This window comes from Neofelis nebulosa, chromosome 14 (assembly GCF_028018385.1).
Source record: "Neofelis nebulosa isolate mNeoNeb1 chromosome 14, mNeoNeb1.pri, whole genome shotgun sequence".
NCBI classification, from domain to species: domain Eukaryota; kingdom Metazoa; phylum Chordata; class Mammalia; order Carnivora; family Felidae; genus Neofelis; species Neofelis nebulosa.
In genome coordinates this window covers 10505001-10530937 of record NC_080795.1, presented here as the reverse complement: position 1 = coordinate 10530937, position 25937 = coordinate 10505001, and the positions used below count along the sequence as shown (strand labels likewise).

At 41.7% G+C, this 25937-nt stretch overlaps 1 protein-coding gene across 3 annotated transcripts in view; it reads left to right on the top strand.

The window, feature by feature from the left end:
• The window catches only part of TOX (thymocyte selection associated high mobility group box), a 309777-nt gene that overhangs the window by 139638 nt on the left and 144202 nt on the right, over positions 1–25937 (top strand). Inside the window, exons 1-2 of one of the 3 annotated variants that reach the window (XM_058699653.1) lie at positions 19148–19174; positions 20687–20752. The exons of 1 other annotated variant lie outside the window; for it this stretch is intronic. In XM_058699653.1, the coding sequence (XP_058555636.1) occupies positions 19157–19174; positions 20687–20752 (84 nt within the window). In that variant the 5' untranslated portion in view covers positions 19148–19156. Of the gene's footprint in view, positions 1–19147; positions 19175–20686; positions 20753–25937 lie in introns of those variants that run through there. One more of the 3 variants, XM_058699651.1, reaches the window with a different exon arrangement.

Genomic DNA, 25937 nt, shown 5'->3' with positions numbered 1-25937 from the left:
AGAAACCCGGGTGATAGAAAACCAGTTAGAAGACTTTGTCAACAGGCCGGACAAGAGGAGACAGGGCAGAGATTAGGATCGAATGGTGGGGTTGGGTATTCAGATCTGTAATCTGCAGGACTTCTTGGCATGCAAGGGAGAGAGAAGTATCCACAAGATATTTAAATTATAAGATTCAGTGACTAAGGAGCATGAGCTGTGATATTAATAAAAATAGAGGAACAACTTTAGAAGGAAAAGGAGTTGAGCCTTGAAGACAGTTTGGGATTCTGACAGGTTTCTTGGATGGGGATGGCCAACGGGGAATAAAAATGACAAGATGGATATGGGCAGAGGCATCCATTCCTGAAACCTGACATGAGAATCAGTGGACTCTCTGGGAAAGAGAGCTCATTCCTGAGAAGACGATTCAGGAAGCCATTCCCTTGGTGGGGAAGCCATCCCCTTGGTGGCACTTGGGGGTAAGCAAAGTGGAGTGGGGCCAGAAGAGAGGCTTTGGGGGAGATCAGTGTGCAAATCAAAGACTGAGCTATCCAACAGGGATGGATCGGTTGTCACTTCTGAATGAGGGAAAGACTGTGAGAAACAGAGTATAACGAGTGAAGACGCAGCCCGAGAATTCCAGGGGTCAAGAAGGAAGTGAGTCAGTGGTTAGAACAAGCATGTGGCAAGCATACCAGGTTATTTTGAGAAGTTTTGTGGTAATGGAAAGGAAAGAGATAAATTAATAACTTGAGGGAACAGCTGAGTGTAGGGAAGAATCGTTGCTTGGTCGTTTGGGTTTTGTTTCGTTTTGTTTTGTTTTTTTGTGAGCATGAAGAAGGATCTGAGCCTTTTTTAGGCAGAGGGATGACGAAACATCAGAATCACCGATTGGACAATTGACAAAAGAACATACAGTGGAGAGTACAAGGGGAGGGCTATCCCTGAGATGGAAGAAGAATATACTTCTGAAACCCAAAAGGGAAAAAAAGGAAGGATTCGGTTTCAAACAGAGGCATGGGGATGGAGAGGAGGAGAATTAGGCAGCTTCTTCAGATAGATTTTTCTGTCTGAAGTACAGTAAGAGGCAAGGTCATTGTCGGGAAGAGGTCATCAGGGATTGAGTATTGGGGGATCATGAAAAAGCTTGGAACAGGCAAGGTGGGGAATGGGATGGGTAGTCAGTGAGGGTTTTGGCCTGCCTTCACCTTTTCATTTTCACTCCCTGCTGGCCGTCTTCATTAAAGAAACCTCATGCTCCTTAGTCACTGAATCTTATAATTTAAATATCTTGTGGATACTTTGCTCTCCCTTGCCTACCAAGTCCTGCAGATTACAGATCTGAATACACCATCCCACCACTTTGATCCTAATCTCTGTCCTGTCTCCTCTTGTCTAGACTGTTGCTATAGTCTTCTGACTGGTCTTTCATCACTTGGGCTTCTCTCTCTCTCTCTCTCTCTCTCTCTCTCTCTCTTTTTAAGTTAATTTATTTATTTGGAGAGAGACAGAGATAGCAAGCAGGGGAGGGGCAGAGAGAGAGGGAGAGACAGAATCCCAAGCAGGCTTCTCACTGATAGCACAGGACTCAAACTCACGAACCTTGAGATCATGACCTGAGCTGAAACCAAGAGTGGGATGTTTAACCAACCGAGCACCACATCACCTGGCCTTCTCTGAATGCAACCCATCCAATATAATTCTAAGAGTAATTTCTTAAATTGCAGCTTTGAAAATGGTTCTCCTCTGCCCAAAAAAGGCTGAGCTAATTAGCATCTAGGTAGGATTGGGAAACACAACTTCTCAGTGGACTTAATCAGTTCAACTTCTTGATAAACTCTAGTAACACCATGTAGGCTTTGAAGCAGGGATTAAGAAAGCAAGACAGTGGGATTTCCCCAAGATTGGAGTAGTGTAAGACAGATATGGGAGGGGGGTCGGAGTGGACAACCCAAACATGTCAAAAGAAATAGGAGCTAGAGAGAGCTTCTTTGAAATGACCAGCCCTAAAATAAGTCTACATCTTCTTGGAGTCACTGGAACAAAGACCAGGGAGAAGTGGATTTTTAAAGGTACTTAGAAGAGCAGACAAAAGACTCAGAGCTTAAAAAAATGGAAGAAGTGGAAAGGGAGGAAGTTCTCGTCAGAGCAAGGAATTCTATAACTTAATATCCACAGAGGTCCATTCTGTCTGATGACAAGTACACATCACTACCAGTGCCTAACAGGAGGTTGAAGTGTGGTCATTAATGAAAACTGCTGTAACAACCACAGAAAAGTGAAGGTGATTTTGAAAAGATCAGCAACGGGGATATTGAAACCAGGAAAGGTAATGAGCAACAAGCGAAGGAAGGAGGGACGGTGTCCTGGAAGATAGATGACAATGATTAGGACAGAGGAAACGTGGGACGAGTAGCTGATGTGGACTCCAGAAGAGGAGAAGTTGAAAATGGTGGCGGGTCGATGCTCTGGAAAGAACCACTTCCAATGTTTACCTCTTGACCTGGGAGATAAAGGAGCAGGAAACATTCTCTATACCGGGAAGGTGGAAGGAGCTTCAAAGAAGAGTCAAGGTGTATTTATTTGTTTGTTTATTTTTGAGAAAGCGAGAGGCAGAAAGAGAGAGGGAGAGAGAGAACCCCAAGCAGGCTCTGCGTTGTCGGTACAGAACCCAATGAGGGGCTTGATCCCGTGATCGTGAGATCATGACCTGAGCCAAAATCAAGAGTTGGATACAACTGACTGAGCCACCCAGGTGCCCATCAAGTTCGTTTGCTTGTTTGTTTGTTTTAGGGAACAGTGAGTAGACTTAAAAAGGGAGGTATCCTGGTTGATTGAGCCACATTAGAAGCTGTGAGACCCTTGAAGGCAAGAAACATGCCTCGCCCCGCCCCACCCCCACCCCCTGCTTTCCAGAAATGTGCCTGGAGCATAGAGTGATAGCATAGTAGATGCCAAATTAATGAATGAATCAATGAAAAAATTCAAATCATCAGTGAGGTAAGGAGTGTGAAAAAGGTATTAACAACCCTTTAATACCTAGAGGGTTGTTAAACTGCACTCAATTTTAAGAATTAGGGTTGCAGGAAACAGAAGGTTTAGGTGTAGGCTCAAGACACATTGCAAATAGAAGAGTGATTTTTAGGCTTTTTCAAAATTCCCCTCCCAGTGCTGGGCAGGTAATTAATAGCGACTTGTGGGCGCTGGGAGGACAGGCTAAGAAGCGGGTCAAAGGACACAGCAAATGAGATGCTGTACTCCTGTATTAAGAAGAGAAGGGATGGGCGCCTGGGTGGCGCAGTCGGTTGAGCGTCCGACTTCAGCCAGGTCACGATCTCGCGGTCCGTGAGTTCGAGCCCCGCGTCAGGCTCTGGGCTGATGGCTCGGAGCCTGGAGCCTGTTTCCGATTCTGTGTCTCCCTCTCTCTCTGCCCCTCCCCCGTTCATGCTCTGTCTCTCTCTGTCCCAAAAATAAATAAAAAACGCTGAAAAAAAAATTAAAAAAAAAAAAAAAAAAAGAAGAGAAGGGAGGCGAAGGGGGTCTAGCTCCATGGGGTTTTCTATTTCTTCCCTCCTGTTTCTCGTTTCTTACTCTCAGACTTTATAGTTCAGGAGCCTTATGCTATAGAGTAACCAAGACTGGATAATCTTTCCTTTTTTTTTAAAAAAGCTTCATTGTGACATCATCCTTTACCACGAAATTCCCGTGAGCTAAATGGACAATTAAGTGATTTTTATTAAACTTACGGAGTTGGGCAGCCATCCACAAAATCCAGTTTTCAGATATTGTTATCATCCCTCCAAGATCCTTCATGGGTTTGACCAACCTTAATGATGAATTGAGTATAAGGATAATGGCTGCCTTATTCAGTGCTTACTATGATCTGAGCTGTATTTTAAGCAGTTCGTATGTACCGGCTCATTTAATCCTCATAATGACATGAGATAGGTACTACCCTTTCCCCATTTTACAGATAGAAAAACTGAGGCAGTGGCCACGTATATAGTAAGAGGCAGAGCCAGCATTGAACTCAAGCATGTTGGCTCCTGAGTTGTTGATCTTAGCCCCCGTGCCATATTGCTTTTTAATATGTACTGACCATTTGAGAAGCCAGACAAAAATAGCCATAACTATCTGTGTTCTTTCTTTGTTTCACTTCACATCGTCAGTATGGAGTGAGAAATACAGCTTTGATGCAAAAATATCCATACATTTACATACATTTCCCTTAAGTAGCTGATACTGGAAATATGAAAAATTATGAATAATTTTATATGGAACAGAATGAAGTTGGAGTCTTGGCAGTTATCTGGTTAACAAATTAGATCATTGAGACAAAAAAAAAAAAATTCTGTTTGGTGGTTTAAAATATCCGGTGTAGCTGTCCACATTCATCAAATTAATAGGATAATTGCCAATTCTCTGCTCCACTTTGTTCTGTATCAACATAGCTGAAACACAAAGGGAAGTTTTTGCCCAAATGATACAAATTTAGTCACTTGCAAACATTCCTGGTCACTAACCTAGAAAGACTGTTGGGGATACTTGGAAATATTCCCAGAAATTCGGTTTGAGGATGGAACAGCACACGAAGTATAATTGTGGTATTGCCTCTTTATGAAATCAACTACTGACATTTTAATCCATGTAAAAGCCTGTATCTACTTACAGATATTTCTGGAAAGATATCATGTCAAATGAGCAAAGCATTAAATAGGCATGTCATTTTCCATTAACCCTTCCCAAATGTTAATTTAAGAAAAATCCAATTAATACTCAGTGTGGTAAGGACTGTAAGTAAGAGCTTAGACTAGAGGCTTTATTTTTAGCAACAGCACTTTTTGGAGGTAGATAGAGGCAGTACCGGCTGAAAAGAATCCTCTTAACTCTGATTGTGTAGACAAAAAAAAAAAAAAATGTTTTAATGCCACCAATATAGTTCTTTTTCTTTCTGATACTGTGGTGGTTACATGTCATTACGCCTTTGTCGAAACCCACGGAATAGACACCACCGTGAGTGAGCCCTAATGTAAAGTATGGACTTTGGCTGATAATGATGTGTCAATGTAGGTTCATTGATTGTAACAAATGTACCACTGTGGTATGAGATGTCAATAGTGGGGGGGGGGGGGCTTGTACACCAGTGAGGATGGGGAATTTATGAGATTTCTGTAGTTTGCACTTAGTTTTTCTATGAACTCAAAATTGTCCTAAAAAATAGAGTTTATATTGGGGCGCCTGGGTGACTCAGTCCATTAAGCATCCGACTTCGGCTCAGGTCATGATCTCACGGTTTGTGAGTTCAAGCCCCGCGTCGGGCTCTGTGCTGACAGCTCGGAGCCTGGAGCCTGTTTCAGATTCTGTGTCTCCCTCTCTCTGACCCTCCCCCGTTCATGCTCTGTCTTTCTCTGTCTCAAAAATAAGTAAATATTAAAAAAATTTTTTTAAATAGAGTTTATAAATGTAAAAAATAGGCTATTTTAAAAAAACCGCATCTATTAATGTATACTTTTCTATTTAGGAATGAATAGTGTTTAAATACTTAAAAGCAAAAACCAACCCCCACCCCCCCCACACACACACACAAAAATAAAAGCATTAGGTAGTTTATTTCCTCTAAGATTATCGGAGTATTTTGCATCCATATGCCTTGCTTTATTCATGAAAATTACTTAAACAGTTTGAGAGGTGGCCCCAGTAGCACAGAGAACGTTCACCGTTTTCAAGGTGTGGAGGGGAACCCAGGCTAACCTTCCTCAGAGTCCTGCCTTTTGTAGATTTTTTTTTTTCCTCCGAACACTTCTAATTTGCGATGTCTTCTGATTCCACTAACACTGAAGTGGCCCTGGGTTCCACTTCCCACTTTCATTTATCCACTGGGAAGATCGTCCACTTTGTGAATTGCTTGAGGCCGTCTAAAATCCCACAGACTTCCCTTAGCTGACCTACACATTCCTGAGACACTTCCCAGGGTGTCCAACCACCACATTCTACGCGAATGAAATTCATAGCATTATTAAACCAATTAAGGCACTATTAGAGAGATGAAAATGCTGTCCCCAGAATAGGAAATACATTCCAAATTCAGAGGACTTACTAATTAATTTTAGATGAGTTGCTCTTGTTCTTTTAGAAGATAATTTGATCACAGACTCCCCTTCCTTAGAAAAATTGAAGACATAACTTGATAGTGTTTTAACAATATTTGGGGAAGATAGGGTTTGGTGAATAGTACCTACCCCAATTTTGTATATACATATTACATATTTATCTTTCGAAGACTAATATATGTGCCTCTTGGGTGGGGTGCCTGGGTGGCTCATTCGGTGGAGCATCTGACTTCGGCTCAAATCGTGATCTCACAGTTCGTGGGTTCGAGCCCCGCGTCGGGCTCTGTGCTCACAGCTTGGCGGAGCCTGGAGCCTGCTTCGGATTCTGTGCCTCCCTCTCTCTCTCCCTCAACCCACCTGCATTCTGTCTCTGTGTCTCTCAAAAATAAATAAACATTAAAAAAAAATTATATGCCTCTTGGGTATCCAGGAAGACTTCTTAACAAATAGTAGACACCGTGAATGAGATCTATCCACTTGTCACTGCTATAAAGAATTGTCCTTTTTAGATGGATTAACATCGTGTGGAAACACCCATTGTCTTAACTGCACAAAACACAGCGTTGGAATCCCAGTTTCATTTATAAAGTTAATACTGCCATCTACTCAGAATACTAATGGTTTTAATGAAGATGTAACATCTTGCAAACAAATAATTAGTTTTGTGCATGAAAGGATAAATAGAATCTCAATGAACGAAATCACTGATTTTTCTCAGTGCTCTCAGGCTGCAACCATGTAGCAGTTTTTTACGTGTAGTTTGAAGAGTTTATTTGGTTATTCGGTAGTTACCCAGAGCAACTGTAACTCCAAGGTATATATAATACAAAGTGTGTTTATGCTAAATTCATGGAGTTGTAAGCATGAGATGATGTTCTTTATTCTTGTTTTGAGCACCATACCCAAAACACCAGGAACAGTGCCATCAGACCTGTATGAGTTGGGTAATTTCATTGCATTGAACAAATTATTTAGGCTATGTGTAAATGGTTTTTAAAATAGATGTATTAATTGATTTAGGATTTGAGCTACCTTTATTAGTTAAGTGAGTCATTTCATAGTTGATCTCATCTCATAGTTTCTCATGAAAATGGCCAAAACTTCAGGACACCTGGGTGGCTCAGTTGGTTAAGTGTCCGACTTCGGCTCAGGTCATGATCTCTCAGTTTTTGAGTTCGAGCCCCGCCTCAGGCTCTGTGCTGACACCTCAGAGCCTGGAGCCCACTTCGGATTCTGTGTCTCCCTCTCTCTCTGCCTCTCCCCTGCTCACACTCTGCCTCTTTCTCTCAGAAATAAACATTAAAAAAAGAAAGAGAGAATATGACCAAAACTTCAAACTCAACCCATTCTACACTAGAGTTTCTCTGAAACACTGTTCATATTGGACCCAGATAATTCTCTTCTAAGGGGGCTGTCCTGTGCATTATAGGATGTACAGAGGCACCCTCGCCCCTAGCTGCTAGTCGGGACAGCAAAGTGGGGGAAGGGAAGGAAGGAATCCCCCCCACCCCGAGTTGAGAACCACTTCAATAGAAGATGTGGGTTGCATTGTATACCTGTCATGGTATTATTAAATACGATGAGCACAGCTGGGGACAAGCAATTGAAAAAACAAAATCAAAACAAAGCTTGAATCCCAAAAAGATCCAAGGAAACGCTAACAGCCATCTAAATAATGGAATTGCTTAAACTATATGGTTGATGTGGTTGGCATTACAGAAACCCTTTATTAAATGAACCTCACACCTTAAAGAATGTTGGACTGAAAATAATCTTCAATGACTGCTAATGGATGAAATATAAAGATGAGATATTGAGAAAATAGCAGATGCATGAAGCCTCATAAGCTCTCCTAAAAATGCGTTCCCACAAGCCCTTTCCATTTCAACAATCAGACAGTGTAAAAACACACTGTTTTTTTAAAGAGTACAGCTTACAATCTGCATACAGGTAGGAATGTGCGTGTTTTGAGAAACTACACTAGCTTTTGGAACCACTAATACAAACGTGTTATTACAAAGGCAAGTTTCGTTGCCTGAAAATGGGATGCATTTCATGGGGGTATTGTAAATGATGGATTTTACATATTAGATGCAGGATATTTTCCTGTCCTGTGTCCAAAGAACTTCGTTGCCTAAAATTATGTGCAGCGGGCAATGGACACTATAATATAACTTGCTGAGGAAGGTCATGTTAGCTCTGAAGAAAAGGCAACATTGTTCTGCTTTTAAAATAAAACCCATCTTGGATAAGTTGATCTTGCTCCAATGTGTAGTTTCCATCCTACTCTGACTTCCATACATATTTAAATTATTTGTTTCAAGTTGAATATCTTAAGAAACCTTGAAGGGTCTCTTGGTGACAAGACCCATATTTAAAATATGTACATTTTGCTCAGAACTGTTCAGAAGGCATTTCAAACCAAAAAAAAAAAAAAAAAATTGAAGGCACTTCATAGAACGTTAATATTAATTTGCTTAATGGTTATAAAAATGTATTATTCCAGAGTTTTTCGTAGCAAATATGAAATGTGCAAAAGGAATTAATAATGTAAAGTTTCTTACAGAAAATGAAATAATAGGTTACAGAGCAGTAGAGATTACATAATTTCTTTGATGTGAGCATTATAAGGAACATTAACTGATTACTGACACAGCCTAAGTATCTAGCTGAGTTATGCAATTGTTGAACCAGAACAGAAATTGTTCTATAGTTCCATAAAATACAATGAGTGATTGTTATCTTGTGGCTAATTTAATGCTTAAAGCTAATAAGCTATGAAAAAGAAAATGTTATGGGAAGCCTGTATCATTCTATATCTTACTACTGTAAATTTAGGTATAACATTGCATTTGTTAATGCCCAAACCATCTGAAATCTCCATTTTAAGACCGTAAATTCACCTGAAGCAAGTTTAGCGAATGTGGTATAATGTAGTTTCCCATGACTGGGTAATATTTTCTCTGTAAATTAAGAGAGGCCTTCAGTTGTGCTTTCTACTTTCAGACAACTTCTCCTGCAATATTATGTGGCAGTTTTTAACATCGCTCCTCTACATAATCGAAAATAACACAAATGAAAGCCAAATAAAGAACACTTCTGGAGAAGAATATTTTGCACACACACAGAGTAAACAAATATGTACATATGTACAGAACATGTGTGTATACACATATTTATGTACATATAGATACACACAGGATGCTCTATAAAGTTTTCATTTATTTGGCGATCATGCTATTTTCCTTTGTCTGCTCCATTGCTTTTCTCTTACCTAATATTTAAGGCGGGACTGTGCACTTACAAGTATGATGATTAACAAATAACATCTACATATCACTTTCTATATTAAAGACCTCTTCACAGACTAATTTAGGGCACATTCAGCCTGATTTTGCACTGTTTTCTGCCTATCAATCTTTTCCAATGAATGACAGAAACAGTCCATGAGGTGGAAATACCATAGTTTCCAGAATGTAGCACAGGGTTTATATATTTAGTACTTTGTAATTTATAATTCTTTTGGTATATCTCATTTGAATCTGAATGAACCACATGGAGAACGTCAAATTCTTGCTCTCATTCCCAAGACCAGTCTGCTAGGAAGTGTCTGAACCAGGACTCCTATCAGGATCTTATTTCAAACCCACTCCATGATGGAATCTCTCCTAAATTCTGTCCTATTTTGTCATACCTGCAAAGGAACAAGAGACCCTGAATTACTCACAAGTCACCTGGGGGGAAAGGAGAAATGGATTGCATTCTGTCTGCCAATCCAGTAAGCTTTTCATTAGCATGCTGGTGTAGATTTGGAGATGATTCAGAGAGCAAAGTGTTCACCAGCAACTTGACGTCAGCGTGAAAAAACAAACCAGCTCGATCTGGAGCCACATGGGCACAGTCTGCTTACTGGAACTGGGCTTGCCTACGTGGTACCACGAAGATTTGAACTATTATCTAAGATGTCATAAAATAAATTTCTTTTCAAATTCGTCCAACTAGAGCGAGTGAAGAAACTTTGGTCCCTGTAGGGCAGGAAGAAATGGAAAAACTCGGGTGTGATCTGGTTTACAGCAGCTTTTGTCCAGTGACGCTGGGCGGAGCAGTTGTTTTCATGGATAGAAATTGACTTGGGAATGAAAGCACGTGGAATAAACACGCCTGCAGAACAACGGAATGGTGACGTCCAAAATGATTTCAGTTCTCGCGATATTACGTTGAATTTATTTAATCACTCATCATTGTTGTTTTGTAGATGCTAGGTGCTTGGCAGGTGCTAGGTGCTGGCGGCATAGGAATAGGAAGCTCTCTGCTCTCAAAGCGCTCTTTCTAGTCCGGTGTAGAAGACAGGTCAGTGCCGTGACATAGAGGCTGCAGGAAAGCACCAGATGCCATAGGGAAGTTAGGGAGGCACAGGGAAGGGACCCTAAGTCATCAGCGATTTTAGAGAAGGCTTACCTTCTGGTGGGAAGATGCTCTGTCCCTGGCACCATCCACACGTGTGCCTTTTGTTCAGTCATAGTTGTTCAGACCCTCCTTTCACTGCCAGAAGGGTTCCAGGTTGGTTGTGCAATTCCATGACCATCGTATTACTGCTAGGAAAGCAGGGAGGGAAATAACAGGAAGTGGAACGTGGAAAGGTATTCCAAACAGAGGGGATGACGGAAAGAAGTAGAGGCAGGGATTTCTTGGCCATATGGAAATCACAAAGCGACGATGGAACGTAGAGTGACCTAAGATACAGAACGGAATGAGGTTACAGACGCTGAACTCTTGGCCTGGCCCAGGCACGGACCCTTTAGACTGGACACAAGCCATAAACACCTACGGCTGTTCTCATCATGAAGGGCCTTGTGTTTGAAGCTAAGGAAGCTGAAATGTACTTGAAAACTTCAGAGGGAGTGAAGAATTTTAAGCAGTGGAGGAGGAGAAGGAAGATAAGGGACCCACTTTGAGGATCTGCTGGATGCGTGTGTTGTGCTCAGCACCTCGCCGTACGGGTATGGCCTTCGTGGCAGCCCCATGACAGGGCCACTGAGGCTCACAGAGGCCACGTCTTCCCAGGTTCACAGCAACAGCGTGGCAGAGATGGGTCCCAAATGCCGCTCTGGATCATTTGAGTCTGTGGTTTTCATCACACACCTTCTGCCTCTGCCGGCTGCCCTGGGTCCGTTAGCACTGACCTTGGAATAGAGTATGTACTTCTAGGCGATACCCGCTGTCAGTAAGTGGGTATTGCCGCTGAAATCATAGAATAAAGCCTGCGGTCCTCATAGTCATTGAATTGGTTATGAGATTCATTAATTCTGCATTGACACCAGGATGCCTAGAAGTTGCATGTTGGTCGAGTCTTTTCTTTTGCAAGGGTCTTCTTTTCCTTGAGCACACTTCTCCTGTTAGGGACTCTCCTGCCGTCAGGCAGAATGGAATTGAGGCTCTGCTCTGCTTCTTCCAAAGTACTTAATTGTTTAGGGCTCACTGTACTGATAAAGGACACGAATACTGCCTGCCTCACAGGGTCGCTGTCAAGATCAAGTGAGTGAATACATGCGTGCTCCTGTCACACAGGAAGCATACAGCTAATGTTAGCTGCCGTTACCGAGACTGGGGCCTGGCACCTAGTAGGTGCACCATGAGCCTTTGTTGAATGAATGAATGAATGCATGAATGAATGAGTACCCACCACATTTTATCGGGGAATGTGTCGCTACCGTTGAATTTTAATGGAGCAAGAAGATCCCGTTGGAGGGCTTACCCACGTGGTCATATTTTCTTCTCGAAACTTTTCGACAAAAGAGCATCCGGTGGTGCCGTTCCAGAAGGGGAAACAAAGGAGACCAATCACTTCTCACCAGGCAGGATAAATAAGGCTTTGAGTAGAAGCAGGCATGCTTTTTCCAGCAACAGGACTTGTACATTCGGCCCTGACGTGTTTCTGGCAACATGTCATGCTATAAAAGGACATGGTCAAAAGGGAGGATGAAGTGTTTGGGAGAATGCTACCAAAAAAAAAAAAAAAAAAAAAAAAAGTGAAATGAGAGTGCAGGACGATCTAAGGAGCATAGTTTGAGCTACTGTAAATTTTTTTTTAACGTTTATTTATTTTTGAGAGAGATAGAGACAGAGCAGGGGAGGAGCAGAGAGGAGACACAGAATCCGAAGCAGGCTCCAGGCTCTGAGCTATCAGCACAGAGCCCGACGCAGGGCTCGAACTCATGAACCGTGAGATCATGACCTGAGCCGAAGTCGGACGCTTCACCGACTGAGCCACCCAGGCTACTATAAACATGAAGACAATAAAATGAGCTTTGGCATGGAGACCCTCTATGCCTTGGGAAGGGGACATCTTATGCATGAAGCCTTAAGCTAAAGCAGGGAAAATTATGCCCTAAGCTTTAGAAAAGTGTGGATAAGTCAGCCGGGAAAGTCACATGAGATCACAGATTAAATATCAAAGGAGGTTATGCAAAAATAGATGTAACTAAATAGTATTTGAAGATGTTAAAGAGAATTTAAAAATTATACTCCTTTTGATGCAATGAATGGAGTGACTTCCCAAGTTCCTTAAAATGAAAGGTGCACGCCAAATACAGCTTTGCTTCCTTTCACCATAGGCGAACCCGTTCTCAATAACTTGGAGGATTTGATCCAGCTTTTAGAAATGCCATCGTGTTTCTGTTTGGTGAACAGAAACTCTCGGGAACGTCAAGAAAATAAATGTCAAACCTGATGTCAAAAAGAAAATGGAGTGGATATGAACTGAACTTCTCATATTTCTAATTGGTCAGGTTTGCCCTGAATATACCAAAATACATTTCAACACCTGTCCTACCCTTAGGAGATTTTCATTACCAAAAGTCTATTCCTGTAACATCATTGTTCTATTTTGCCACAATGTTATTTCCTGAGTAATAATAATAGGGAAGTGAGATTCTCCATCTTAATAATTCTGTACCTTCCTATTTATATTTTTATTTGGTACTGTCACTTTTAATTTCAAAATTATTCAATAATTGTTTGTCCTCAAATCTTTTTTGAGAAGTTTTCATCCCACTCAGTTGTCACTTACTTCTCTGTTAATTTTTTTTTTTTTAAATCTGTCATTCAAGTGTCATAACTTTATCAGTGCTCTGAATTTATACTAGTCTCTTCCACTCTCCTTGCTTTGAGCTTCCCAGAACAGGTGCAGGATTAGGTACTGTGGGAAATGAGGTGAGAGCTGAAATGATGTGGAAATCGGTGAGCTTAGGGAAGAATTGCCAGCAAGTTTGAATGTACTTCTCAAATTGTTCTCGTACTGCGTGGATTCAGAAAAATGTGTCTAAAGCCTGACAAGTCAAAGGAACGTTCTGAACCAATCATTTGAAACTACACCAGTTTCAACTCTAGTTTTATGGCTTTATGCTTTATAGAAATTCAGAAATTGCTTGGGAATTCATTTCAAAAACAGTGTTCCTACCTGGAATCAGGAATCATTGTTCCTAATTTTCTCCTATCAGCCGCCTTGTGGAGGGAGGCCTTTTAGTCAAAACCAGAGATGTGTATCAGGCATGTTTTCAGTTGGTTGAACTTCTTTCCATTAAACTCATCAGAATGGACCTGGATTGATAGTCAAGCTTTTATCCACACATTCTTTGCTTTCTTAAATAATGCATTAAGGAAAGTGTATTGCATTGTGTTGAAAGTTTGGGTTAGGGAAGGTTTCTAGAAACTCGCATTTCTTTCTTTCAAACGGAGTGACGCTTTCATGATACAGGTCAACCTTTGTTCTTCTTTTTATGACTGTTTCGTGAGATTGTTTCTGTCTTTGCACAGGAATTGAAAATAGAATTAATGATTCTTAAATAAGCTGTAATGAAAGCAGAACAAAGATGGGATCAGGCTAGTGGAGCAGTGCACCTGAGCACACTGTCCTACTGAGTACGACGGGCCACCGTCTTTGTCCTAGCTGCCCAGAAAGCAGAGCCTGTGCTGGGGAGGGGGCTCGCACACTAGCACTGGGAGTACAAGCCCAGGGAGACACGAGTGAAGGGGAAAGGAAGCAAGACAGAAGTCAAGGAGGCAGGGATCGCAAAACATGAGACACACATTCCCAAGATGTTGTAGTAGCTTCGCAACTAATCACTGCTGGTTGCTGGGCATGAGGAACTTCTGTAAAGAGGCCACATGGAATGCCATGGGGCAGTCGTCTCCACTGGGGCCAATTTCCCACGCACACTGGGGATACGTTATCCGGCCAGCTGCACAGACTCTGTGGAAAGCAGAACTTCTTTGGCTCCAGCCCAGGTGCAGAGCCACTTATGTAAGTTGGTGCCAGGCTTGGGGCACCTCAGCCTCTAGCCCTGGTGGCAGCAGAGGTGATATGGCTGAGGGCTTCGTGACTCTCGTGTCCGCCATTCCCGAAAGCAGAGTCCAGGGGCCAAGGCCTGAGGGTCAGGCAGGTCCTGTCTGTCAGGATTGGATCCATCACGGACAAGTTACTTAACTCCTTTGTGTCTCACTTTTGTCATCTGTAAACTGGGAGTCATAATAGTCACCATAATACGAGATAATTACAAAAACTAAACACCTCGATGCCTCTGATGTGATTAGAAAGTGCCTGCAAAGGTTAAAAATAGCTTGAGCCATGATGGCATCATTATGTGAAGTATGGAGCCCATACTTACATGGACATACAGTGTTCGAGCGAGTTACAAGTTTATGCATAACATCAGTATTGAAAATTTCAGCTACCAAAAGTAACAAAAGAGACGTGGTGTATAGAACTTCCTCTGGATAAATCTATCACTGGGACAAAAACGAGATCTAAATTCAGTTCCAACAGCCAAGCTCCAGAGTCTAAGGTCTGGGCACAGTATTTTACTTGTGGGTATAAGAGCCTCTCTCCCGGCTTCCAGTGGCCCAGTCTTCCCAGTGGCCTCGCTATGCCCAGATCCTATTTCCTCTCCATGCCTTTCAGATCTGCAGCAGAGTGCTGACCACTCAAGTTCAAGTGACGGGAGGCTGCGGAAAGGGGTTTCTCTTTCCTGTCTCAGCTCTGTGCGCTCTCGGGCTCTCAGGCTCGTCCATTCGAACCAACGAACGGAGCAACTCTGCTTTCTTTCCGTGGGGTGTTGCCAGCCTGTGCTCTGCTGGTCTCCTTTCCTTTCAGTACCAGCCACTTTTCCGGCCCTTGTGCTCAGTCGGTTTCATTCAGCCTGGCTCTGCATGGAGGCATGTTGCTTTAGACTATCTCGCATCAACACAGCCAGCCTTGAAGCTAGAAGCTAGGTAAACACAGATTCCCTCTCCAGTGTCTCCTGACCTTCTTCCTTGAGGATGAGAGGATGTGTAGTAAGTGTAGGAGTTTGCCTGGCTCTGTTTTCGTTGGATGCATTCTTACCGTGCGTGGGAACAGCAGAGGTAACTATATGCTCATGTGTCCGTTATCGCCCTTCCCGTTAGCTTTCAAAATGCTTTGCTTCCATGAAACAACAAAAGTCGTTGACTTCACTGCCCAAACCGTTATTTCTTTCATTATAAAGCAAGCGGGGAAAAGAGGACTTCTAATCTTCTGTTGAGTCAAGCAACACAGAAATAGATATTTTATTTTGAGGATATTACCCCGTCTTACAATTTATTATAATGCATCTTCTAAGAAATGTCAAATTAACTCTCTGCTATAAGCATTTCTACTTTTAGCTCTTAAAAAAACAAACAAACAAAAAAAAACAGAGTATCAAATATTCCCTCAGAAAACACCCAGAGATGTAAGGTTTTCCCTTTTATAGGCGATACAATGTGGTACTGTTTCATGAATTCCATGAGGTTCTCCACCACCCCCCCGCCACCCAGCAGCAGTTTTCTCGGTTTCCTCTAATGGTTTCCCTAAAAAGATCCCGTTTCCTTTACGAGTGCCAACGACTGATTTATAGGTCACATGCTGCCTTTGATTTTTCTGGTTTTAGTGGTTTGGGTCATCTAATATTGCCCAGTTTTGCTCATCATTTACTATGTTCAGGCAATGTTGGATGTCTGCTTTCAGCTTTTAAATAGAAGAAATAATAACTACCTAGTTTGAAAAGCTCTTTGGGATTATGGGTTTGGTTAATATCCTCTAAAAACAATTTCAAAAAACTGTAGTAGAAGATTATAAATGACTTTTTACGTGATTGCATCCCCTGGTGCTTTGAAATAAAAACACAATAAAGAGTATAAAAGCACTTGGTCAGAAAGGCTAATCCTGAGTTGATGTCATTTACATTTAGATTTAAATAAGTCAGCCTATTTATTCTTTCAAACTTTGCTTCAGGTTTTAAATTGAGAATCCGTGGAAATTAAAAGTCCTACCTAGTTTGCTCAGATATATTTTGAAAAGTTCTAATGCCTGAATTCAGTTGACTTCTAAGCATAATAACTGTGATAAACATAAGGAGTGAGGAAATGTAACTAGTTATTTTTAATGAAACAATGTTATTGTAACAATTATTAATAATGTTCATCTACTGTGTGGTCCAGGTAAAGCAAAGCAAGGTCACTGATGTAATAACACACACTGTGCCTTCGAGATCATGGAGTATGCAAATAAGCCATACACAACTACAATAGTCATAGAGTCTGATCCCCCATTTTTATGCGTGATGGAGTATAAAGCAGCATGTCATAGTGGAAGACTCTTCCATTAGGAATCCAGACCTTGATTCTGGTTCCAGATGAACCATGTGACCAATAGAAAGGCAGTTTCTCCAATCAGGATGCCTTCAGGGATCTTTCCAAGGCCAGAATTCTAGGGCTCTATGCACTATAATTCCACTTCAGATGGCGAGTGGACGGACATGGGCCCACTACACGAGAGGACGCCCTCTAAGAATGGTGCATCTGCAGAAGGCTTGTTGAGATTCCTGGAACCAGCTCCTGAATAGGATGTGGGTGGGTGGGTGGGTGGGGGCTGTGAACAGTACACGGATGACCTTAACCTGATGGGGTGTGCGTGGACAGGGGGCGGAGTGGGGGGGAGGATGGGATCATGGCTTACTTTTCTTCCTGTGCCCAAGAGTGGGTCCAACCGCAAGGAGAATGGCTCAGCATGTTCCGACACACATACGTATTTCTGTTTGGCAACTCAAAATTCTTCAGAAAGAGGGCATCGACTCATTTATAGCCAGGTCTCTTGATTCTCGGGCAATCTCTATGTTTCTGAATTCTACAAAACTCTTGAGGAAGAACTACAGCTAGCGTTTGAGTAATGGGCTTCTAGCTACTTCTGTATGTTTTTTTAAGGGCTTCTGCTCCTAAAGTAACCAGTTTTAAGCCACTGCAGAACGATGAGCTGACCCCATTCCAAAGCCTTGAAACCGTTCTCTCAAAGCTAAATCTTATTTCTCTTGTCAAGTGATCACCTCCTCTAGGGAAATGAGGGGTGTAAGAAAGTACCATGGGTATAAGAAATATTTCAGCAGTGAAAAGGGAAGAAAGGTGTTCTGGACAAAGAGGTGTGAATGTGTGTGTGGGACACAGTGAGGCACAGGGAATGGATGCAGTGAGTCCAGAGACTCTGAGGGCAAAATCAACATGGCTTCTGTTCCCCTGGAAAGCAAGCATACCATGAAATAGATGTCATCCCTTCATGCACCTTTACCTTGCGAGTCCTCTAAAAATAAGCCTTCAGAGCCTTTCAGTTAGGGTTCACCGGCAAAACAGAACCAACAGAATGTGTGACTTATTATAAGAAATTGTCCCAATCCAAAACTATAGCGGGGAGGCTGGAAAGGAGAGCCAATGGCACAGTTTCAGTCCCGAAGCTGGTAGGCTTAAGACCGAAGGAGAGCGGATGTTTCCATTCAAGTCTGACAGCAGGAAAAGATGGTTGTTCCAGTTCTGCCAGCCAGGTAGGAGGAATTTCCTCTTACTCTGCAGAGGGTCAGCCTTTCTGTGCCTTTCAGGCCTTCAACTGATTGGATGAGGCCCACCTGCGAGAGGGAGGGTGCTCTTCTTCACACATTCTACCAATCCACATGTTAATTTCACCCAGAAGTACCCTCCTGGACGTACCTGGAATAATATTTGACCGAGTGTCTGGGCACCCTGTGGCCCAGTCACGCTGGCACAAAATAAACCACCGTCATACCACCTCTCGGCATTGTAAGGGTTAATTATAAACATCTGAAGATATTCCACCAGCCTGATCCCTATACTGGCAGCTCGCTGTGCCTCTTGTGTTTTTGAAAGTCTCACAATGCCGCAGAAATTCCGGACCGTGTCTCAACGTGGAGATGTTGCCAACACTCTGCTTTGATATGGACGCTATTTTCAGGATCGGTAGCTAACTCATTAGAATTCAGAACAATTTCTATGTTCTGGTGGTTAAGTGCACGTGCTAGAAAGCCTGGCTTTGAGTTCCAGCCCTTGCCTCTTAAGAGCTCTGTGACCTTGGGCATCTAGCTTAAATCCTCTGTGCCTTTGTGTCTCCTTTTGTAAGGTGTATGTAATAATAATACCGAACTCGTGGTTTGTTGTGTGATGGAACCAGTTAATGCGTGTGAAGCTACAGGCAGGTTATGGGGGCATGGAACGTACTCCAAAAAATAGTTATCCCCACAGTCACATACCTTTTGTTGTAAAATGCTGTTTCAGCCTTGGCTCAGTATTGCTTAAGCATTGGTACTTTTTGAGGAAAGAGTCCTCATCAAGAGCAGTAACATTGAGTACACTCAATTAGCATACGCTTTGCATAGACTAAAACCAAAACTTCAGAGCCTTCGTTGGCTTGAGAACGACACCAGATTTAGAAAATGAGTTAGAGAAGATGAAATAGAAAGTAACACATTTATAGAATATGCATAGGCTGTGGAGTATTTGACGTACTTCACTACTTGTGTGCACTTTAGTTTGTTATAGTCAGAGAAACTGTCCATATTTTAAATGGTTCTTTGGCATCTTCACATAAAAAACATTTGCAAACAAACCAACAGTGGGTGGGGGTGAAATGCCGAATGATGCTTTTTGTCGGGGCCTGAGTTGTTAGCAGAAACGGGTGGATTGATTCGGGCTAGACTACCTTTGGGTTGAAGGCATTCACCTGACTGATGGAAATGCAACCTTGGGTAAGTCACTTGGACTCAGGGCTCCTGAGCCAGATGACAAAGTCACCAAATGTCTCGCTAGTCTTTTCTCAGTGTGCTATTTCTGACTTGTCCTAACAACCACTATCATTCAGTAAGTGATTTCGTATCTGTTTAGATAAGTTTGTTCACATAACATGAAATATATTTTCAGGGTGATGTGTGAGGAGAGCCTTTGGTTCCTTGAACTCAACCTCGTGAGTGCTTCGCTGTCTGTAGGGAGGTCTTTCCTTGTCGATGTGAATCTTCAGGGCACCTAGTGCCCTAGAGTACGGTTCGGGGTCTTTGGCGTGTTCCAGTGTTTGTACGACCCTCTGGATGCTGCTGGCAGCTCATTGATGGTGGAATGCAATGTCTGTAACACAGTTTTCTCTTTCTTGATGATATATAAAATGTGCCCATATTACCGTGTACTGGCACCTCCATCAATACCATTATTCTGTCTTCACAAGCAATTTTTCAGATTGAGACTTGAAAAGTTCCCATGTCTGAAATTAGTCTGGCAGGGAAAGTGTATTCAGAGTCAGCTCTTTGAAGCTGGCTGTATTAGCCCACTTGATTATTTCCTAGGGGAAATTCTTCTTCTAACTAAAAAAAGGAATGCTTTGCCCATTTATCAAATGACTGAAGATAGCTGGGGATTAAGTCTGAATGGAATGATTACTGCTTTCGAAGACCCAAATAATGAAAAGTATGTTGTTGTTATGTCACTGTTGCCTGAACCGTTCGACGGTCCTGCAGTTGTACTACCCCACGAATTTCCCCCTCCCTTCTTGCTCCTACCTCGTAAATTTGTGTATGAATTTCTATGCCTTCGTAATACTTACATGAAGCCTCTATCTCTGCAGGACTTTAGAGAGGAATGTTTGAACCATGGAGCTTGTCTATGTTCACGGTGACTCACGCTCGTTATCATTCTCAGCCATGGCTGTGGTGCCACGTGCTCTTTGTAAATATTATCAAGTTAAAAATGTTCATCATCAGGCGATTGGGATGAAGCGAGTTTGGGTCTATTCTGAAAACTCTGCCCTTTTTCGCTTTTGAGAGCTAGACTCAGAACGCACTGCGCTGTGCCTCGGTGTACTTCCCATTATGCTTCTCTCCCAGAAATCAGGCCGTTCGTTTAATACTTCATCACGACCGAACTGCAGTACGCAGACATGGTATGCAAAGTGAGCCACTTTTGTTTTAAAACAGATTGCAGATGAAAGGAAACCATTCATTTCTTGCTTGCTTGCTGTAATTACTAGAGCGCTAATTACTCCAAATCACTGACATCCAGGGTCAGGAAGGACGACAACAGAAACATCAAAGAAAAGACGTGTCTCACTGGCGATGCCAGATTTTCCGTATTCCCAACCACACTGTTGTTTTTTTGTTGGTTTTTTTTTTTTTTAATGGCTACTGTCTTCCAGTTTGATGGTGAAAACAACAACAGCAACAAACATGCACACAGTCAAGATTGCTGAATGTTTACTATTGTTTCATTCGCAGTTTGACGGTGAGAACATGTATATGAGCATGAGAGAGCCGAGCCAGGACTATGTGCCAGCCAGCCAGGTGGGTTAATTAATCTTCTCTGCCTTCTTTCAAATTGTAATTAAACAAATTCAAAGAGTTGCATTGCAAATGGGTAGCGCTCTCGGTAACTGCCGCCATCAGGAATAATCATAATTTATAAACAAAGCATTTAAGCCTTGTTTCCAGTTAACGAGACAGAGCTGATAAAACACGGGAGTTGGCATTTGTTGAAAGATACTACCTTGTTTCCTCTCCAGAATGGCAAGCAGCTGTTTTTGCCGGCATGATCTTTCCTAAACAGTTGTTTTACCTTTAGGAAATAAAGTCTTTACAGGTGCAGGTTATTGGTGCTTCTGACGAGAGACGAGTTAATCATTCTAAGCTGCACATGTCACGAATGGCTTTCGTTATCAACTGCTGGGGCAGTTGTCAATACAGGGCCACCTTTCCAACCAAAATCACATGGCCCGTGAGCACTGTATGGCGGCCTTCAGAATCTACCAGGTCGGGTAGCTTTTTTTTTGCCCAAATGCACGACGTGATCGAAATCTTTCAAGAGCGCGTTTGTAGCCATTTCACTAGGAATGGTTGACCGGGTATTGAACCGTGAAAAGTGACGACAGAAGTCCAATGAAAACGTAAACGGTTACGTTTATCAAAGTAAATTCTGGGCTCTTTATTTTCAGACCCTTAAAGACCAGGCCCTTTAATCCAGTGAGGACATTTAAAGCCAGATTATAACTGCCCCAAAGTGCGGGCATAACATAATGGGTAATAACAGTGCAAACGAAAATAAATGAATCGGGGAGCCTGGGTGGCGCAGTCGGTTAAGCGTCCGACTTCAGCCAGGTCACGATCTCGCGGTCCATGAGTTCGAGCCCCGCGTCAGGCTCTGGGCTGATGGCTTGGAGCCTGGAGCCTGTTTCCGATTCTGTGTCTCCCTCTCTCTCTGCCCCTCCCCCGTTCATGCTCTGTCTCTCTCTGTCCCAAAAAAAAAAACAAAACAAAACAAAACAAAACAAAACAAAAAAAGTTGAAAAAAAAAATTAAAAAAAAAAAAGAAAATAAATGAATCAATGAAAACAAGGGAGAATTCATAGGAGCATTTTGTAGACTTGAACTTTTTTTTTTTTCCTGGAAGAGCAGCAAAAACCATGGCAGTTTGAAGTTTCATATATCAGTAACTGTGGTGTAAACCCCAGCACGGGAGTTTTCAATGCCTGCAAAGCTGTCCAAGGGATTTGATAACGGGGATGGGTGGGGGAAACAGAGAACAAAAATAAAACTTGGATTTTTCTTCATGCTGCTTGTCAGTGAATTAATCTAATGTATATGTGAGGGGTGCACTTCGTGAAGCTTTGAAATTTCTTCGAGCACAAAATGTCTCGTGCTTAACTCAAAACAGAGGCAAGCCTGCCTCTCCATGAACTTTGCATTTAGAAGTCATTATGATCACTGCCTTCTCTGGCAGACATTCTGGAAACTACACTATACTGTTCAGACGAGAAGGTCATCCCTGAGTTCAAAGATCCGGACTCCATTTCCTTCCATTCAACTGAGTTGATCACTTTCAGGATACCTTTGGTAGGCTGAGCGTTGCATTTAGAATTCTTACTTCACAGAATTCATTCAGCTAAGTAGCCTCCGAGATCCATAGGTAGTTCTGAATAGGACTGTTTGATTAAAAAATGAAAAATGTTACTATTAATTTTCTTCTAACCATCAATCCCCAAACTGTACTGACAAGTTTAGTATTACGATTAGATTAAAGTAACCCAGTATCATCTCTTTGGTGCCTTTAGGGTTTTGAAGTGTAAGGGCTAATTGAATTTGTTTGAAACAGTAGAAACACAAACCCAATAAATGATTGCTGCTATAAAGCAACTGCTCCATTTCAGAGAATCATTATGTCTGTCTTAAAGACTTTTGGATAAAGGATTGGAAATCCAAAGCATATACATCATAACAACTTGGCTCCTTAGATTTTTAAATTCAAGTACGATGGATACTATTAAGCCCTGACTAAAATCAAACAACCAACATTAATTATTTCTTTTAATATTCCAATCAGGAGTTACTAAGAATGTTTTAAATACCAGTGAGAACATACATATATACATACATACATACATACATACATACATACAGTGATAATTTATGAAAGAGTAAAGAGCCCCAAATACTTTCTGTGCTTTGTAAAAATATGGCAGGTTTGTGTGCCCGAAGCAAACTATTTTTTAATAATGTAGCACATATAAAAATGTTTCCAGAGTGTGCTCTTTTAAAAATTAGACTAATGCAAGATAATACATACTCTGGGGGGAATAAACTTTGCAAATTACATAAGTTGAATGGCCTTAGCTAAATTTTACGCTTAACATTCCTTTTGTTTACTGTAATATAGTGTGTCCAAAAATTCATTACCTGGTATTCTTTTAGGGAAGTTTCATCAATTTATCCCTTTTGGCAACCATAAATAGGATTTTAGTCATCTTACAGGGGAAAAAAAATAGTTTTATTCCTTTTCCTACATAACATCAAACATCTGCATAGTTTAGTAATCCAAGATAACTTGCCTCGTAGCATTACTCAACAATTATAATTCCTGTTCAATTTTCAAATCAGTACATGCTTTGGGACTTACCGACTAAGTTGCTAAGTAGCAACATATGGTATACTACTGCTCCTGTGATGTTGCTGGGAGCAAATAGCATAATTCTAAACTTGAAATGATTTTTATAGAAAGCCAATGCTGGAATGGCTCCAGAAATGGAAGTACACTGTAAAAATTAATGATATTCTTTTAGACAGTCCCAAAGGGCTCTTTGGTACTATCTACTACATGCATTCTATACCTCTGAAGCTAGTGTATACAGATCCTTAAAATTTTTTGCATATCATTCTGTAATTGATAGGCAGCTTTTAAATTGTGTACTACCTTATAATAAGCCTGACAACTATGCAATAAAAACCCATGACATTTCCACTTCTCCCTAGCTCCATTCTTGGAATATGGACTATTTTCTCCTCTAATAGCTAGCTATGAGTGTGCTGGCCACTCAGTACTTTAATTTAAATACCACTTAACTTTTTTTTTTTTTTACCTTTGAGTGCATAGAATTTGAAGCAGGTGATGCAAGACTTCTTTGTGTGTTTCTAGGCCCCGGCTAAGGGCAGACCATGTTGCTTGTTATCTCATGAGCTTGCAGATCTCCTCCTAAGTAGTTTGTGAGAAAATGGGAGCATGTTAAAGAAAGGAAAGCCAGATGTGAAGTGTGGACAACAGTCCTTCATAAAGTCACTTCTTTCTCATTTTTAACTCGTCATGTCTGATTGACCAATATGGCGGAGTAGAGAACAGCAAGGCAGGGGGGATCTGGCTTCCCACCTTAGCTCTAACTCTTCCCTGGAATCTTCCAAACCCACTCAACTCTGATTCACATGCCCTGAGGCCCCTTTCCCTGAAAAACTCAAGCCCCTGTCTCCAGCCCCTAGAATTATGGTGCCTTCAGTAGCTCCTTATATGTGATTCTACTCAAGATATAAGTGTTCATTTCAAGTAAATACATCAAAGGAAACAGAAGAGGAATCTGGTTCTCTTGATTTAAACTATGTCACCAAGGTTATTTGTTTGTGTTTATTTTTTTTCTTTGAATCCAATCTTTTTTTTATTTATTTGTGTTTCATTTTGAATATGTGCCATTACTTTGTCTCCTTCTTTCTTTCTCTATGGCAGTTTCCAGAATATCATTTTCCGTGGCTACCTGTTCATTCTAAGCTTCCCACTCACACTGGCGACCTTTTCCCCAGTTCTCTGGATGCAGAAACATTCTCATGCATGCCTCTGTTGGGGTACTCTGTGAAAAAGTTTGAGAAGGACTGATCTTTTTTATGCAAGAAATAATCACTTGATGGGGGAATCACAAGGTTTTTATGGTGTCAGGTCATAGAGAAGCTTAATGTTCAAGACAGTTACTTGACTGAACCATATTTTCAATAAATCACTTCCTCCTTGACCTTGGCTTTTACTCTGCTAAACCCTTTCCTTCTGTTTGGTTTCTGTCCTTACTTCCTTGCTTGCTTTATTCCTTCTCTCCTCCTTTTCCTCCTTTCTTCTTCTTTTTTTTTTCTTAGTGTTTATTTTTGAGAGAGAGAGAGAGAGAGAGAGAGAAAGAGAGAGAGAGAGAACGAACAGGGGAGGGGCAGAGAGAGAGGGAGACACAGAATCCGAAGCAGGCTCCAGGCTGTGAGCTGTCAGCCCAGAGCCCGACGCAGGGCTCGAACCCACAAACACATGACCCAGGCCAAAGTCAGATGCTTAACTGACTGAGCCACCCAGACACCCCACTTGTTTCTTCTTCTTACTCTCTCTCCTTCCTTCCTCCTTATTTCCATGAATACCTATCCTTTAAACTTGAACCAATTTTTATGGTTAATTCTGAGCATCACAGTAAGCCTGAAGTATTAAATGTCCTGACCTGAGATCTGATTTTGGATTATTTTCAGTTTGTGCAGGTTTCCCTTTGCTTCTTTTCTTTTCCCCCACAGAAATCCTGTCTCTTACCTGGTTCCTCAAATCTCAAGATGAAAAAACACAATAATCGGGACACATGGGTGGCTCAGTGGGTTCAGCATCTGACTCTTGATTTCAGCTCAGGTCATGATCTCATGGTTCGTGAGTTCAAGTCCTGCATCAGGCTCTGTGCTGACAGGGTGGAGCCTGTTTGGGATTCTCTCTCTCCCTCTCTCTCTGCTCTCCCCCGCTCATCCTCTCTCTCTCTCTCTCTCTCTCTCAGACATAAACAAACATTTAAAAATAGGATGATAAAATAGATGCAATATTATTTTTTCCTAGAATCTTAAAACTGAGCATTTAACACATTCCATATCACGTATTTTGAATATAAAAGTTGAAGGGCGTCTAGATATTAAGGGCAGCCCGCTCGTGTGAGTTTCAGGTTTGATTTCTAACTCCACTTGGCTCCTGTTCCTGACTGCAGCTCAGACTCAACATAGTAATTCATCAAATCAACATTCATCACCTCCAACCTACTCCCTCACCCCTCAAGCTTTCTTATTTCCTATATTGTCTATAGTCGTGAGAGGGAGCACCACTCTACACAGTCACCAAGACACCAAGAGCGTCTCCCTTATGACTCAACCCTGAGTGAATCTCAGATAGGGTTGATTCTACTTTTGAACCTGTCTCTTCTTTCCTTCTACG